Source organism: Citrus sinensis, chromosome 2 (assembly GCF_022201045.2).
Source record: "Citrus sinensis cultivar Valencia sweet orange chromosome 2, DVS_A1.0, whole genome shotgun sequence".
NCBI lineage: Eukaryota > Viridiplantae > Streptophyta > Magnoliopsida > Sapindales > Rutaceae > Citrus > Citrus sinensis.
This window is the reverse complement of record NC_068557.1, coordinates 32,890,427-32,907,143: the sequence shown is the minus strand read 5'-3', so window position 1 is coordinate 32,907,143 and position 16,717 is coordinate 32,890,427. Positions and strand designations below refer to the sequence as shown.

At 33.0% G+C, this 16,717-nt stretch overlaps 2 protein-coding genes across 8 annotated transcripts; both read left to right on the top strand.

Annotated features, from left to right (window-relative positions):
- Positions 1 to 866: 866 nt before the first annotated feature.
- Positions 867 to 6,016, top strand: LOC102621608 (BTB/POZ domain-containing protein At5g47800). Of its 4 annotated transcripts, XM_006467153.4 has the most exons (9): positions 867 to 1,424; positions 2,434 to 2,516; positions 2,693 to 2,843; positions 3,146 to 3,199; positions 3,411 to 3,545; positions 3,638 to 3,707; positions 3,924 to 4,328; positions 4,443 to 5,225; positions 5,358 to 6,016. In XM_006467153.4, the coding sequence occupies exons 5-9, from the start codon at positions 3,487 to 3,489 to the stop codon at positions 5,832 to 5,834; spliced, it is 1,794 nt and encodes a 597-aa protein (XP_006467216.2). In that variant the 5' UTR covers positions 867 to 1,424; positions 2,434 to 2,516; positions 2,693 to 2,843; positions 3,146 to 3,199; positions 3,411 to 3,486; the 3' UTR covers positions 5,835 to 6,016. The 4 variants fall into 4 exon arrangements, with proteins under 4 accessions (XP_006467216.2, XP_006467217.2, XP_052290778.1 ...); XM_006467154.4 differs by lacking the exon at positions 867 to 1,424 and having other exon boundaries at positions 2,115 to 2,516; positions 3,394 to 3,545; XM_052434818.1 differs by lacking the exon at positions 867 to 1,424 and having other exon boundaries at positions 2,116 to 2,516.
- A 577-nt stretch (positions 6,017 to 6,593) lies between these two features.
- On the top strand, positions 6,594 to 12,879 carry LOC102622316 (calcineurin B-like protein 3). 4 transcript variants are annotated; one of them, XM_025095493.2, is made up of 9 exons: positions 6,594 to 6,933; positions 8,356 to 8,510; positions 9,585 to 9,667; positions 9,871 to 9,930; positions 10,132 to 10,240; positions 10,404 to 10,456; positions 11,285 to 11,365; positions 12,211 to 12,373; positions 12,555 to 12,879. In XM_025095493.2, exons 2-8 carry the CDS (start codon positions 8,387 to 8,389, stop codon positions 12,322 to 12,324), a joined length of 624 nt encoding a protein of 207 aa, XP_024951261.2. In that variant the 5' UTR covers positions 6,594 to 6,933; positions 8,356 to 8,386; the 3' UTR covers positions 12,325 to 12,373; positions 12,555 to 12,879. The 4 variants fall into 4 exon arrangements, with proteins under 4 accessions (XP_024951261.2, XP_006467219.2, XP_006467221.2 ...); XM_006467156.4 differs by having other exon boundaries at positions 6,611 to 6,933; positions 12,261 to 12,373; XM_006467157.4 differs by lacking the exon at positions 6,594 to 6,933 and adding an exon at positions 6,991 to 8,267 and having other exon boundaries at positions 12,261 to 12,373.
- Positions 12,880 to 16,717: the final 3,838 nt, after the last annotated feature.

Here is a 16,717-nt window from a genome sequence, read left to right as displayed (position 1 = left end):
ATATTAAATGGCTTGCTGATGATGCATCATATATATATATATATATATATATAATTGGTATATATTAAATTTTACAACAAGTGAATTTTTAAACATTATCTAAAAAAAATAAATAAAAAATAAACATTCTAATATAATTTATTTTGCCGTATCATATATTAAATCTGATGTTATTAACACATCAATTTCAAATTCACGAAAGGATTAAAGTGATGGGAGGGGGACCTCATGAAATAATATCATATAGAAAATAAGAATGCATGCAAATGGGGACCCAAATCAAAAGGGTGCCGTGGATGGATGGTTATGGTGATGGTATCAAATTATCAGGCACGCACCACACGTGGAAATGCACAAAGAGAGCTACACTCCTAATGCACGCATGAATTTTTTTTTTTTTTTTTTTTGAATTACGTTAAATTCTATCACTCGGTCAATCGCCGAACACTGTGCACGCATGAAATTTTACAATCGAATTGACCAGGACAGTGTGGGGTTTGTCTATGTTTGGCCACCAAAACAACCAACAATTTAAATTTGATTGATAAATATGCCATCAGATGAAGCAACGGTACAGGACAAGACACGTGGCCGACATAAAATCAGGGGAAAGCCAATGAAGAAGAGTATACCTGGATAGTGGGGGTAAAAATGATGAAAAGAAATTGCACCGGGGATCTTTTCATCTTTCTAAGATGGACCTACTTATCAAGCTTCTTTCAGAAATTAGGAGCAGTGTAGCTAGAAACTAACATATATACTTTCGATTGCATTTGCTGCATTGCATGCTTTTAATGAAATTAAGTCAATCATAGAGCACCAATGTCAAGTTGTGGGGTGGGAGGCATACCGATTTCATTAATAATAATAATGCGCCAGCTTTGCTTTTTCTATAGTCAGTCTCTATTACTATTAATCAAAGCAGTTTATCATGATATGCTATAATTTTGATACATTAGCAAGTTGCCAAGTTGACTAATCCCAACCAAGTGACCAACCACCACTTTCTTCTCTCCTCATCAAATCCTCTCTCTTCTCTTCTCTTCTCTTCTCTTCTCTTTCCTTCTCTCTGCTCTTTCTTTCCAAACGTCCTGGTGGTGAGCAGTTCTTGTGTTTAGCGGCAGACAAATACTCATATAAGTCATATCATCATAAGCTCTTCTCTCTCTAGGATTACATGCATGAAACAATCAAGATATCCTTTTTGTCCAGCAGGTTGCATATTTTCGTCTCATAAATGTTCAGCTATACGTTGATGCCTATATCAATGCTAGCTTGTTTCTGAGCAGTCACTGCTCTGTACTCACTAGAGAGTTGCAGAGGCTATATATAATACTTTGTGGCTTCATAGACATATATATTTGGTGCTGTAGCTTGCTTGGAAGCAAAAAACATCTCAAGTGCTGAATGGAGTAGGGCATGAGGTAATAAAGGTCAATTTCCATTAATTAATTAATTCTTTTTTTATGACATTAATTAATTAATTAATTTGTTTCAAGCTACTTGGAATATTGTTATATATATATTATTAGCGGATGATCATGATGCCGATTGTGGTAATTCTATTAGTATGTGGGAAGGAAGGGATAGGTGGTTGATTTGATTGAAAGAAATATCCTTGACTACTAGTTTTTGTTTTCAGCTCAAAAATAAATTAAAAAAAACGAAAAGCTATTTGCTTTATATATATATATATATATATCATATACATACACATATATAGAGGTATATTGCGCTGACTGCGGCAGATATATAGATTCTGTCTAGAGCATTAAAAGAGAATCTTCACTATAAAATTCCAGGAGGATATATAATTATATATGGATGAGGATGACATCAAATTAATTCAGGGTTATTTTATTTGTGGTGCTGTACTTACTATTAAAAAAATTATAATTATAATTATAAAAATAAAAATTAATGTATAATAAGTATGATTTTTAAATAATAATTTTAATAGAAATAATAAGAAATTTTATAGATTTTTCATTATATAAATATAAAAATTAAATTAATTTAATTGCTAGGATATAACAATTAATGTTTACGAAATAAATCGAATTATCTTAATTTTTAAGATATAACAATTAACGATTCCTCAACTTAAAGGCTTAGTATTAATAAAACATTTCTACTTCTACTTGTGGGAAAGGCTTGTTTACTTTATCAATCTCAACAAAGAATGCTTGCTAACATAAGTAACTCAATACATGCCTCCATACATCCTTCCTTCCTATGGTTAAAGTTTAAAGGCTATATATAAATTGCAAATTAATCTAGAGGATTAAAGCTGACATAATTCAGCATCACGCATTTTCTCATTGATTATCTTATCATATTCATGGTGTCGACATATTTTAAAGCAAAGTGTCGGGATAGAGTAAAGCGAACTGTTATTTTAAGTTGGTCTGTTTCACTTTTTCGGTTTGGAAGAAAAAACTCCAAGGAGCCGACTTGAGAGCTTCTCTTCGTGGTTATTGTTCTCCATCAATTGAAAGCACAGTCCAATTAACTTGGTAAGTTTTCAATCAATTAATCTGGTGTTGATCTCTGCACATACTTGTTCGTATACTCCTTTTCTTCAAATTATGTTGCCATGAAAGACAAATTAAAGGTGGGAAATACATGTTATTGGTTTTGCACCCACCTGATGAGAAGTGATAGTGAAATAAGTTAATTGTTTTTTTTCCAGGCGTACGTGCTTCGATATTTGATAGCTTGATGGAATTGTGAACCAGCATATCCAATTTGGCTTTAATGTTGCCAACTTTCTAAGATGACTACCATTGGCATTTGGGAAGGCAAAATATTGCCATTTAATTCTGAAGAAATTATTGAGCCAGGTAATCCCTTTCACCCACATAAAGATTTACGTACAAAAACTTTAAATCATTCAAGACAGCACATGGTCTTCAGGTTGTTTCAGTCAGTTAATTACATTTTCTTCTACTAACATGTGTCAAAATTTTGGCTCGACTTGTTTGCACATTCAATTAATGACCTTCAACTACTTAATTAACTAATTTAATGGAGCTGCCAAAGATACTTCAGGAAAATTTGAATGGCTTATAGCAAAGCGCAGGAAAACGGCTGCCTACTTCTTTTAATTTGAAAGACTTCCAGCAATCCCTCTGTTCTTTTGCAGGTTACAGGAGGAATAGGAATAATGAAGATGACGAGGCCCTTTGTTAGATAAACGGTAAGTTAGCACCTTCCCAATTTTATCTAACCATTGGAAACTTGAGCTAGAGCCCTGGATCTTTCTTCCCTAGTTGCTTCCTCTTCTCCTTGTAGATCAAATTTAGCATTCGGGCAGCATGGCTACCGTGCTGTTGCAGAATTTTTAGTTTATGATTACCTCCGTTTCTCCATTCTTATTGATTTTCTTCAAAGTGTGTTTCTTCTCTCAGATAAAATCTTGTGCCGGTATGTTCAACTGTCATCAAGTAAAATACTTTCATGACCTTTTGATTAAAGGAAGCGAAAATGAAGTTTATGAAACTTGGGACGAAGCCAGACACCTTCTATACAGAGGAGGCTACCAGGTAGAAAACTATTTTCTTTTTCATTTATTTATTCTCAAGACTGACGTAAGCATGCACCCAACATATGGTTAATCAAGTAATTGGATATGCAGGACCGTGATCTCAGATGCACCTAGTGATCTTGTAATACAAGTTAACAACATTAGGTATCTTCTGCATAAGGTATGAAAATCATTTTGCCTCTGAAAATCAAAAGATAATCACACCTTAAATATATATTTATGTTGTATGTTGATGCATGCAACTTGTAATTGTACAATTTTAGGCATGTTCCCAGTAAGATTTAGGACCTTAATTGAAGTGTTTGGATATTACAGCTAAGAACAGAACATGTCAAAAGATAACCTAAAAGACCATTTTTAATTGTGCTATTTTTAGCTGCAGTTTCCGCTTCTTCCGAAGTGTGGCCTTCTACAACGGCTTTGCTCTGATCCTGAAGATTCCGACAGTGTCACAATAGAGCTTCACGATATTCCTGGAGGAGAAGATGCTTTTGAATTGTGTGCTAAGTTTTGCTATGGAATAACCATCAATCTCAGTGCTCATAACTTTGTACCAGCGTTTTGTGCCGCAAAATTTCTTCGAATGGCAGAATCTGTTGAGAAGGGAAATTTTATTCTTAAACTGGAGTCTTTCTTCCATTCATGCATTCTTGAGGGCTGGAAGGACTCGATTGTTACACTAAAGACAACAAATAAGTTATCTGAGTGGTCAGAGAATCTTGGAATCATTAGGAGGTGCATCGATTCTATTGTCGAGAAAATCCTCACACCCATCTCCAAGGTTTAAAAAATTAATTTGTATGTATATGTGTGTGTTGATTGTGCACTAAATTAATTCAAGCAAATATAATAATAATAATCATGTCTTTCTGTTGTGTTGCGTTGTGTTGTGCAGGTCTCTTGGTCCTATACTTATACTAGACCGGGTTACACACAAAAACGCCACCAAATTGCACCAAAGGACTGGTGGACGGAGGACATATCAGAACTTGATATTGAACTTTTCCGCTGTATTGTTACTGCTGTTAGATCAACATACATGCTGCCACCCCAACTTATTGGCGAAGCTCTGCACGTATATGCCTGTCGTTGGCTACCCGACATTACAAAGACAAAGACTAGATCCACGGAGAGTTCTTCAGGGTCTCAGACTCAGACAGATGCAATATCTGTGGGAAAGAATCGACGGATTCTTGAAACAATTGTGAGCATGATTCCATCTGATAGAGGATCAGTTTCAGTTGGGTTCTTGCTTAGGCTACTTAGTACTGCTATTTATCTAGGAGGAGTCTCTCCAGTGACAAAGACAGAGCTGAGAAGAAGAGCTAGTATCCAATTTGAGGAGGCAACAGATGGTGATTTGCTGCTCCCTTCACATTCGCCCTCAGATAATCATCATCAGTATATTTATGATATTGACTTGGTTATGACGGTCTTGGAAAGTTACTTGGTGCTCTGGAGAAGGCAATCCCCTGGAACCACACCTGCTGAGTGCAACAACCAGTTTTTGATGAGTTCCATTAGGAAAGTGGCAAAGATAATTGATTCTTATCTTCAAGTCGTTGCAAGGGATATTAACATGCCCGTGATGAAACTAGTGTCTCTAGCCGAAACGTTGCCTGCTATTGCCAGGGGAAAGCATGATGACCTATACAAATTCATCAACATATATCTTAAGGTACGTATCAAAATGAAACAATATATATATATATATAGTTAATTATATAACCAATTAATAATTAATTGCTATTGTTGTGCACCAATGTATAATACAATACTAAGAAGGCTTTGATTGATTGGTAATCATCAGGAGCATCCTGAGTTGAGCAAGACAGAAAGGAAGCGCCTCTGCCGGATTCTAGACTGCCAAAAGTTGTCCCCAGAAGTACGTGCCCACGCTGTAAAAAACGAGCGTTTACCATTGAGAACAGTGGTGCAACTCCTCTTCTTTGAACAAGAGAGCGGTTCCAGGGCAGCTCCTCAGCCTCAGGAATTAGTTTCCAGAAGAAAGCAGACACCTTTTACTGAACATGATATTAGTAAGCTAAAATTGGATTTGGGTTCACTAGAAAGGGTAAAAGGCACAAGAAAGACTACAATTCCAGAGACAAGCCTGAAGAGATCCGATAAAAAGTTGCAACTGGTAGAACCAGAAAGAAATTTGGAGAGGGGAGGCACTATCACTGTTACTGAAGGAGTCGAGTCAAAGAAGGGACAGTTTGATTTTCCAAAGAAAAAGGTAATACAAAGAACAAGTAAGTTAGAGCACAAAGGGGGAGACAGATGATGATGTATAGCTGTTCTCTTAATCACTTTGCAGCTACTGTCTTCTTTTTCTTTTTTTTCCAATAAGAATTAATGCTTTATGATTTTGTTAACCAATATAATTTAGACAGTCTATTAAATTAATTATACAACCGCTGTTAGTTTTGTTGTTCATTAAAAATTATAAAATGACATGTTTAAATATGTTTGGGGTGAGGTATTATAGTTTTTGAGTTGTAGTTATTATAGAATAAAATATATAATTGTGGAGTAGAAGTTTAGAAAAAAAAATTTATTAAATTATCAAAATCCAATTATAAGTACTACTAAATATTTTAGTAACTGAAGTTCAACTATCTCATCCCACTCCCAAAATCACACTCCCAAACGAACTATTCATAACGAAATTCGAATATATTATTTCTTCATTGAATTCGGAAATACAAGACAACATCTTACAATAAGCTTGCTATAAGCAATGGAAGATAATCACACTCAAAACTTTTTGCCTGAATTTTGTCAAGACCGACGAACTGCGAATCGTGAAAGAAAGAAGGAAGAAGGAAATAGCTTGCTGCCTTATATATATATATATATAATATATATATGAATTTGTCAGTAGTAGTCGCTAGTACAGGCAGCTGCAATTGCAAAGCTGATTGTGGTGAGGTTGTCCTCTCAACACGTGAGAGAGAAATATAAAAGGAGCAAGCGACAGCCACGTGTGTAAAATATATGTTTCGTTGTCAGAATCAGAAATGGGTCTGCCTTCTATTTTTAGCTGGGACTGCGATGGCTGGCCGTTTCTCATTGCCAAAACTGCCTTCGCGCCTCGCCTCTATCCCATTTTCTTCCTCTTCTACCTCTACAGCCAGCCTCAGCAAACCATTATTATCACTTAATTCGATTTTTTTTTTCCATTTTAGTTTACCTTAAACAATCACAATCATTAACTTGCTTAAGGAAATAAAACCTACCCATACCTCGATAATAAACAAACAATTAACGCTTTTTTAAAAAAAATTAAAAAAAAACAGTGAGACATGTCTGAGAATCTCGACTTCCTCTCATCTTCGCCAAGCCTTCTCTTTCTCTTTTCCTCTCTCTGGGTTTTCTAAAAGGTACATCCTCTTTGTCGTTGTTTATTTCTATAGTTCCTATGATTTTCTTCCTTTTTGTCTGTGGAAATTTGCGTCTATATTTGGTTAAAAGCCTCAATCTTTTTCTTTTCTGTTTTCGTTATAGATTTTGTTTTATCAATACTGGGTTGGGGATAAATCTCTTATATTAAATGGTTTACGTCTCAATTCTGATTTAAAACTGATCGCATTGGCATTATCGAATGTTAAAAGTTAGGTTTTCATTATTTTTTTTATAAAAAAAAGGAAATAATCCTATTATGCAATGTAGTATTGCAGTGATCAGTTGATATTTGTAACCCGCAGTTTTTGTTTCTTTCTCTGCGCTTTTCGCTCCATGTTAAAATTTACTGGATTTTCTTACTGAATCGTATAATTAAGATTGGATTTTGAATTCTCTTATTCTTCATGCAATAACGTGGGTGTTTCTAAAATCATGCTTGTCCCTGATTCTTATGTGTTTGTCCCCAAATGCTATAGTTAACTTGAACTTTTGCCTAGTTCTGCGGGGAGCAGTCAGGCATTAATGGTTAATAATTAATGGGAACTATATCATCGATTTATAATGGAACTACTGAATTGTAAAATATTCAAAAATTTTAGGAATGAAGTAATAGGTGCATGCTATTCAAATTGCTATGAATGAAGTAATTTATGCATCATATTCTTTTTATTTGCATTTCTGGATTTAAGTTTGTTATAAATGTGTGTGTGCATGTACGGTATTTGAATAGCATGGCATCTATCGTATCACTTTATTCTTTGTTTCTTTCTTGTCCTGTATTTTTATGTCATGACAAAGGACAGATTGGATTTCTTAGTCATGTTCATGAACTGCTTGATCTCCTAAGTTGCACAATATTCTTTCTTTATTGCCAAGGAAACGGAAAAATCAAAGCAAATATCTGATCCTACAGTATTGGGGGTTGTCATAAATTGTAATATTCTGCCACTCCTTTTCTTTTCCCTTTTCAATCAGTTACTAGTGGAGCTAATTTGATCTATTATATCAAACTAAGAGATACACGACTAGTTTCAGTTTATCCCACGAATGATCCAATATGTTTATTGCCATTGGTGTTGGTCACTTCTGCTTGAACCATCATTACTGCTGCCTATCCAGTGTTAATTCCTGCATACACTATTCCCATTTCTTGGGTCACTTGTGTCCAAGCTCTCTCAAGCATGCTGGAATTATTGTAACATGTGAATCTGAAACTTGACTGTATCAACTTGAATCTTGTCGTTACGTTAAGAATCCCCCTTGTTTCTTCACCACTCACTATTATGACTTGGATTTGTTGGACTGGAAGCAGGTTAATTTTTTGTTCAATTTGTTGCCAGTATATGCCTTTTGCCAATTAGACTGTTCATAGTTAAAAGTTAGGTTTTCTTTGCACACAGGTATGGATTGTTTTGATTTCTGGAAAATATCATGGTGCAGTGCCTAGACGGATTGAAGCATTTCTGTGTTGTTGTTGTAAATTGTTGTGACGCTGATTTGTATAAGCAACCCAGGGGTCTGGAAGATCCAGAAGCTCTTGCAAGGGAGACAGTGTGTATGTTAACATTAATTTTCATACTTTCTACTTCTAGATGTGAAAAATCATTATGTGAACTGATAGAAGATGTATCCTCTTTCAAGAGAATTTGACATTTGTTAGATAAACCAAACTCTTCTCCAGAATCCAATCTGTGTGACTGTATGGAACATTCAATGAGTGAGCAAATGATCAACAAAATATTCTCTGAATTACTTCAGACTCATCAACTTGAAATGATTTATCAATTGCTATCATGTTGTCTACTTACTGTTTTGATGATTCCAGTCCATAAGGGAGAATAAAGCTTATTTATAACCTCTTGAGTAGACCATGATCTGGCATGGATGAGTTAAGGAATTGACTCAAATGATCCTGGACTTCCATTATCAAATAAGTCAGCATTTTTAATAATTATCCATTATGCATCACTAATTAAATTCGGAATTATTGATCTTATTAAGAATAAAAGTGTTCCTGTAGTTTTATACTCCTAATATTCAATTTCATTTCTGCGTGAATCAACTATTTGATTGCTATGATTCTATAGTCAAGCTAACCATATTAGGGGAACAATAAAAGAAATGGGATCTCCTGAAGGGCCAGATGTGCACGCCACTTTTCACTAAAGGTGGACATATGTAGGAAAGTTTCCCTACTTATTAAATAGATCATAGCTTTTCTGCTCAAAGTTTTCCTAGACTTAATTATTCTTCTTACTTGCAGTATAATATCATCGTTAACAGTTTCTATGATTAATTGTTATATGTTACGTTGTCCTCACCATAACCAAGAAAAAAGGATATTGCCAGTGTGAAAGTCATGCATTTTTTTTTGGCCCATTAAATCTGAATGTGCTTAATTATTCCCTTTTTTCCTCCTTGCTTCTTTTTTCTTTTTTTACTTTTGACCATAGAGGTAGTTTTCAAATTTTAAAATACACAAAGATGCCTTTTTCTTTTTTTCCATCCTTTATCTAAACCTGTCTTAATTGGATTATCTGATTAGTTCCTTGTGCTAAAAATTTCCATTAGGAAAGTAGATATTTGCACAATAATCAGGTCTTTTTTTCTTCCCATATCTATAATGCAGTTAGTGTTAGTGAAATTGAAGCTCTGTACGAACTTTTTAAGAAGATCAGCAGTGCTGTGATTGATGATGGACTGATAAACAAGGTGATTGATTGTTTCTTTCTTTTGGGCAGTTATTTTATACCTGATCATTTGAAATATGGAAAATAGATGTTTCTTTATCTTGACATCATTCCATGATTTCCTTTTATTGAGTTGTGCCTTTTTGTTAATGTTCTGTGTGCTATAAATCTTCGTTAATTGTACTTCTTTATATCTGTTTTCTTCCATGTATTATTACGTCACAGGAAGAATTTCAGTTGGCATTGTTCAAGACAAACAAAAAAGAGAGCTTATTTGCAGATCGGGTACACCTGCTATATGTCAAACCTATAGAAGCTTCGGGTTTCATTGTCTATCTGCTGTTAATGCACCTTTTCCCTTGACCATATAATGTGTTTCTGAGTCTATAGGCACCAAATCACTTGCAAAAGCTTGCGCACATATATTCACAATTGTAAGGAAGTTTTTTGCTGTATATAACCCAATTTCTTTTCCAATCCTTTTAGGTATTTGACTTGTTTGACACCAAGCACAATGGAATACTAGATTTTGAAGAATTTGCGTGTGCTCTCTCTATCTTTCACCCCAATTCTCCAATTGATGATAAGATTGAGTGTGAGTTTGTAGAAAAAATTTCACATGCTTCTGTTTAGTTATCTCTTGAACGTGTCAGTTTGCTTCTTTGCTGTTAACTTTTCTCCATGTTATAAGTCTTTATTGTTGGTGAAAGTAGGGTGATCCAAATGAATTAATGAGCTTTGGGCATTCTTTGTTGCAGTTTCATTCCAGCTATATGATCTCAAACAGCAAGGATTCATTGAGAGACAGGAGGTAATTTTGCATAGTATTTTATCTGCAGATTGATCTACACCAAAAATGGGAGTGGATGATGCACAAGTATCTTTGTGCTTTTAATACTGTTTATCTACTTTCCCACCTTTAGCACTTATTTAAACCTCTTAAGTAGAAAGAGTTAATTTGGATGAATTGGGTTGCACATTCTTTTTCTTTGAAAGCTTTTTCCTGTTATGTAGAAACTTCGAAGATAATCTAGTTGAGGTTTCTTAACACCACCAAGTGCTCCTCAGTTCTCCGTGACTTTTCAAAGAGCATGATCCCAGCAAATACCTAGAAGGAATATCTCTTGCATAAGGTTTCTGATGCATAAAGAGTGCTTCTATTTATCTGGTCTCAGTTTGAGTTTGAAGAAAGGGGGAGGAAAAGCATGAAACCCGTGCTTCTTTTCTCAAGTGTTCACTAGGGGAAATTATTTTCTCAATGGGTTTTGCCGAGTGTTCAATTCAATATAAAGGCATGTGGTTTAATAGCATATCCGCATGAAAAAAAATGAGGATGCCTGTATAAGAGAAGGACTATAGATACACATACATATATCGGGGAAACTGAAGTAGATATGAGATATTTAAGATCCATGGCAAGAGTAGAGTGAGGTACACTGTAGAGGCTCATAGGTGGCAAGACTTAATACTTCACATTCAGCTACAATATCCAGAGCACCAGGCATGATATTTGAAGTAATTTAATGTCTTAATTTTGAGATGATGTTTTGCATTAGTTTGTTCCCTTAGTATCTTGGCTCTATATTCTTCAGGCATGTTTTTTTGGAAGTTCCTTTTTATCACAAATTTTTTTGTGTAGGTAAAGCAAATGGTAGTAGCCACACTTACTGAATCTGGCATGAATCTTTCAGATGATGTGATCGAGAGTATCATTGACAAGGTGCTTTCTCTAATCCAATTGATTTAGTTATTCTTTCTGGTCTTAATGTTATTGGCAATAGGGTACAAGTGTATTCATGCAGTTAGTCCAATTAATTAATTCTGATACCAGCTGCATTATTTTCATGGATACATTCTTTGAAAGTGTGGGATATTATTGTTCATGGATCATGGAATCTTGGAAATTAATATCATTGTGAACTTTCAAATCTAATTGTAATTACACTAATAAGTGAGGTATCTTTGACACTCCATTTAGAGCCTGGAGAGTAATAGAGACAGGATCTCGGAAAACTGTGGAAAGAAGAAAGACAGTAATTGACTAATAATGTGGTTATTCAAGCTGATAATTTTAAATTGTTGAAATTTGAAACAGATGTTAGGTCACCGTGGTTGTGCAAGCTGCATAGAAACTGATGAATGTAACGAGTTTATGTTGCATATATTGTGGGATATTATTGTTCATGGATCATGGAATATGGAAATTATTATCATTGTGAATTTTCAAATCCAATGGTAATTACACAAATAAGTGAGGTGTCTTTGACGCTCCATTTAGAGCCCGGAGTGTAATAGAGACAGGATCTTGGAAAACTGTGGAAAGAGGAAAGACAGTAATTGACTAATAATGTGGTTATTCAAGCTGATAATTTTAATTGTTGAAATTTGAAACAGATGTCAGGTCACTGTGGTTGTTCATGCCGCATAAAAACTGATGAACGTAACAAGTTTATGCTGCATATATGACCAATGCTTAGAAATACTGAAGGCATGTTGAGATTTTGTGTGTTGTTGCTTTCTATTAACTTTACAGATTAACGAGATACATGATTATCCACTGATCAGATATCCAATCGAATATTTCCCAGTAGTTGTCACCTTTTTGGTTTATGTAGACCTTTGAGGAAGCGGATACTAAACATGACGGGAAGATTGATAAGGAAGAGTGGCGTAACCTAGTTTTGCGTCATCCATCCCTTTTGAAGAATATGACTCTTCAATATCTCAAGTGAGTTGGTTTGATGCTTATATCAGTAAAATGTCTGGTATCTGAACTATTGTTTTGTTGCTGACATTTCATGTTTGTTTGATTGGCTCAAAATCTCTCTCCTCCTCCCTTTAATTAACCAGAGAAGCCTTTATATTTCAGGGCTTTTGCAAATAACATCTATGTTCTTTGTTTTGAGCAGAGACATCACAACCACATTTCCAAGTTTTGTGTTCCACTCGCAAGTTGACGATACCTGAGATTAAGATCCACATTAAGTTACTCTATGCTGAGGATGGACTTGTCTTTCTCCATATCTATGGAAAATTTGTGGATTCTTGTTTTTGTGTGCAGAGGTTCACGGTTAGGGAAGATGGGAATACTTTCCTTTTGCTTCAATTACTAGAACGTTTTGTTTTGTCTTGTCATTTTGCTTTGATTAGAAGAGGCTTTTTGACTAAGAGGTTTGTAGTGGTTCGTTGGAAATTATAATTGCTGCTGGTGCCTGGTGGGTAAATTTTGCTTTATATTGCTGCTTTTTGTTCTTTTTTTTTTTTCCTTTAAAAAAAAAAAAATTCTAAGAGCTAAGACGACGACTGCTGATCACCGGTAAATCCAGTTGCACTTTAGCAATTGCAGAAACAAAATGGAAAAAGGGAGCTAAATAAAATCATAAACGACATGGCTGCAAACCGCATGGAATTGCATGAAAGAAAATTTTAATCCAATTACTCCCTTTTTTTTTTTACCAAATTTTAGTGGAGCAGGCCTTTGAAACTCCTCAAAAATTCTCATAAAATTCCTTTTTAATTGAAATTACTTCAATAACTAAAGAAAAATTTATTCATTTTTATTTTGAACAGAAATTTAATTTAATAGTTAAATAAATTATTCTTTTAATAAATTTTTACACCCACTCTATTTCATAATTGATATTGATATTTTAAATTTTAATTAAAAATTATTTTTTTAAAAATAAGAGATAGAAATTATATAATAAGAATTAAATAATTTAAAATTTTAAGACTTCTGTGTATTTTTAAATCGACTATTAGGATTAAAATTTTATGGGAAAATGATTAATTCCAAAGAAATGAATTTCTATTTTACAAACTAATATAGGAGTATTTAAGGAAATAAAATTTAAAATTTAAAATTTAAACGGGTGTTAAAAGCTTCATTCAATTTTAATCTTTTTTAATTTGAAGTTGGGTCTCGGCTCAATAAACTCTTGATCCTAAGCCCAAATATCTTTCGTTTTCTGTTAAAATCTATATAATAGTTACATGAGCGGAGCTTTTAAAACCCCTCTAAAATTCTTATAACACCTTTTTTTTATTACTTTTATTACTAAAATACCTCCGGTTTAATTTATAACATACAAATTCATATATTAAAATTAATTATCTTCCCAAAAAATACCTTGAAAAATATTTTTTAAGTTTTTATTTATAAAATATATTGTGAATCCCGAATATTAAATTAGAGTAATTATCCACCGACCACCTTTTTTTCTATCTTTTTCAAAAAATACATAAATCTTTTTTTTTTGTAGCGCTCTACCTGAAGTTAACATTTTTTTCACTGGTCCACTCCCGTTATAACACTGTTAAAATTTTGCTGACAATATAAGGGTAAAATTGTCATTTCACAATGACATTGTTTGAAGACATGAGCGGACAGGTGCAAAACAATATAATTTCAAGTGGAATTCAGAAAAAAAAAAAAAGAATTGTGTATTTTGAAAAAAATGAGAAAAAAAAAGTGGTCGGTGGATAATTTTCCTTTTACATTTGGGGATAAAAAAATTATTTTTACAATATTCCGTTAGTTCTCTTTACAGTTTGAAGACGGAAGAGGACATGTGCAAAATAATAAAATTTCAAGTGGAGTTCAGCAAAAAAAATTAAGAATTGTGTATTTTTTTAAAAAGTACGAAAAAATGGGTGGTCGGTGGATAATTGTCCTATTAAATGATTATACAATTTTTATTTCCATAACTCCAAACTCTTACAATTCTTTCAAAATTTTCAATTAAAATTCAAAATATAAAAGTAATTTATGCAATAGGAGTAAAAAAAATTGAAGAAAATCTTTTTAAGTACTAATTGTATTTTCATTCAAAATTAAAAATCAATTAATTTTTAGGGAAATTTACAACCATCCACCTGTTTGTTTTGTCTGTTTTAAAAATACACAAACACTTTTTTTTTTTTCAGCCCGCCACCTGAAGTTTGCTTTTTGTTGCATTCGTCCACTTCCGTTTAATTTCTGTTAGCGAATTTAACGAAATGACCTTTTACCCCTCAAAATTACAATTTAACCCAAAATAAATAGAAATTGGAGATAAATTGGATGGATTTAATTTTTTTCAAAGGTGGATGCTAGAAATTGGAGGAAAATAATGTTTGTTACTAAATTTAGAAAATTTGTATTTAGTTTTTTGGAGGAAAATAGTGTTTGTTGCTTGCTAGATTTAGAAATTTTGTATTTATTTTTTCTCTTTCAAAAAAATAAATACAAATTTTCTAAATTTAGCAAGTAACAAACACTATTTTCCACCAATTTCTAGCATCCACCTTTGAAAAAAATTAAATCCATCCAATTTATCTCCAATTTCCATTTATTTTGGGTTAAATTGTAATTTTGAGGGGTAAAAATGTCATTTCGTTAACATTCCGTTAAATCCACTAACGGAAATTAGACGGAAGTGGACGAATGCAACAAAAAGCAAACTTCAGGTGGCGCGCTGAAAAAAAAAAAGTGTTTGTGTATTTTTTAAAAAGACAAAACAAACAGGTGGACCATTGTAAATTTCCCTAATTTTTATTTAGACATTTAGATAAATTCAATTAAAAAGGAATTTTATGAGAAATTTTTAGGGATGTCAAAAAGATCTACTTAAAAATCAATACACAATCAACAAGCATAAGCATGAATAGGGCAGCCATCTACCTACCCTGTTCTACTTGTCATTAGTTATCATCACAAAACAAAAACAAAAGTATAAATAATGGGGCTATTTCACTCTAAAATTTAATTTGAACACTTTAATTTTAATAATGTGTGTGTTTATTCATCATATAAATTACTATTAAGGACAATTTACAATAAATTAATATTATATAATTACTTTGAACACGTATATCGGACACTCATTATTTAATATATAATTCTCTTTCCTTAAATCCTTAAACTTTTATTTTCAATATCCTAATTAATATTTAGATGAATAATGAGGAAATTAATATTTTAAAAAAAATTTGACTACAAAATATATGTAATACTTTTTTTCAAAAATTAAATAAAACAAAATCACTTTAAACAGCCTTTTTTTTTGTGGCTTTTGACCCTTTTCGTTTTCCTTATTTGTGGTCTTCTCCTCCTCGTCCCCCTTTTTTTCTCTTGTTTTCTTCTAATATTTATACATACAATTTATTATGGCATTCTCATTGCAAGCTATTTTATGTGCAAGATCTAATATCGATCATAAATAAACAAAAAATTAATGACTAAATTTGTGTTAAATAATTTATTTATAATTTGACTTGATTATATTGTTGTTATTGTGTTTTCAATTCTTAAATTTGGGTGTTAAAAAGTTTAATTAGTGTTTTAAGTAAATAAAATAAGTCAGTTTAAATGCTTTAAGTAAGATTTTTTTTTGGAATTTAAAAGAATGTATAAAATAAAAGATTTTTTTCTTTGAAAATTTAAGAGTTTATAAAATAAAGCTTAATCTTTTGAAATTTATATTTGTGTATACAAATAATAATGTTTAAAATAATTTTTAGAATGTAAATAACCCACCCAAACACAACAAAATCCTCATTTCCACTTTGGGTTATTTTTAAGGACCTCCCCTGAGGTTTAGTGTATTAACACTTAGAAAGAATGTATTGATATAATTACAGAAACCTCCTCTACTGTTAATTAATCGTTAAGTTGACTGTTAGTGGACTGTCAAAATTACTAAAATATCCTTCTCACCAAAATAATAAATTATTAAATGTAGTTTTGAGAATTTATGGGTAATAGGTTTGGCCGGCTGCTGCTTCCACCGATTAACCGGGTCTTCAACCACTGCTTTTGCTGCCTGCCATCTTCCTTGTCGCCGTCCTTTGGCTTGGCTTATACACTTTCAACGCCATCATGTCTTTCTTTCTACCTTGTTCCCTTCCTTTCTTTCTCCGCTGCCCAGCTCTATGCTTTTGAAACCAACCCGTGTCCTCCAGATGTTTACGGCTTCCCTTCTTATGTCTCTGACTATTTTTAATAATTGATCAGTTGGCTGCAAAGGATCTGAAAGTTGGTGCCTATCTAAAAGACAAATAGATGCGAGGCCAGTCAATTGTTCTTGCTTTC

What these genes read in the sequence shown, in the direction of transcription:
- LOC102622316 (XM_006467156.4), top strand. Translation starts at nt 8,387, where the DNA reads ATGGTGCAGTGCCTAGACGGATTGAAGCATTTCTGTGTTGTTGTTGTA. An exon ending in ATGATGGACTGATAAACAAG is followed by an intron (nt 9,668 to 9,870) that starts GTGATTGATTGT and finishes ATTACGTCACAG; the next exon opens with GAAGAATTTCAGTTGGCATT. An exon ending in ATGACTCTTCAATATCTCAA is followed by an intron (nt 12,374 to 12,554) that starts GTGAGTTGGTTT and finishes TGTTTTGAGCAG; the next exon opens with AGACATCACAACCACATTTC.
- LOC102621608 (XM_006467153.4), top strand. Translation starts at nt 3,487, where the DNA reads ATGAAGTTTATGAAACTTGGGACGAAGCCAGACACCTTCTATACAGAG. An exon ending in TTAGGTATCTTCTGCATAAG is followed by an intron (nt 3,708 to 3,923) that starts GTATGAAAATCA and finishes TGCTATTTTTAG; the next exon opens with CTGCAGTTTCCGCTTCTTCC. An exon ending in TCCTCACACCCATCTCCAAG is followed by an intron (nt 4,329 to 4,442) that starts GTTTAAAAAATT and finishes TGTGTTGTGCAG; the next exon opens with GTCTCTTGGTCCTATACTTA.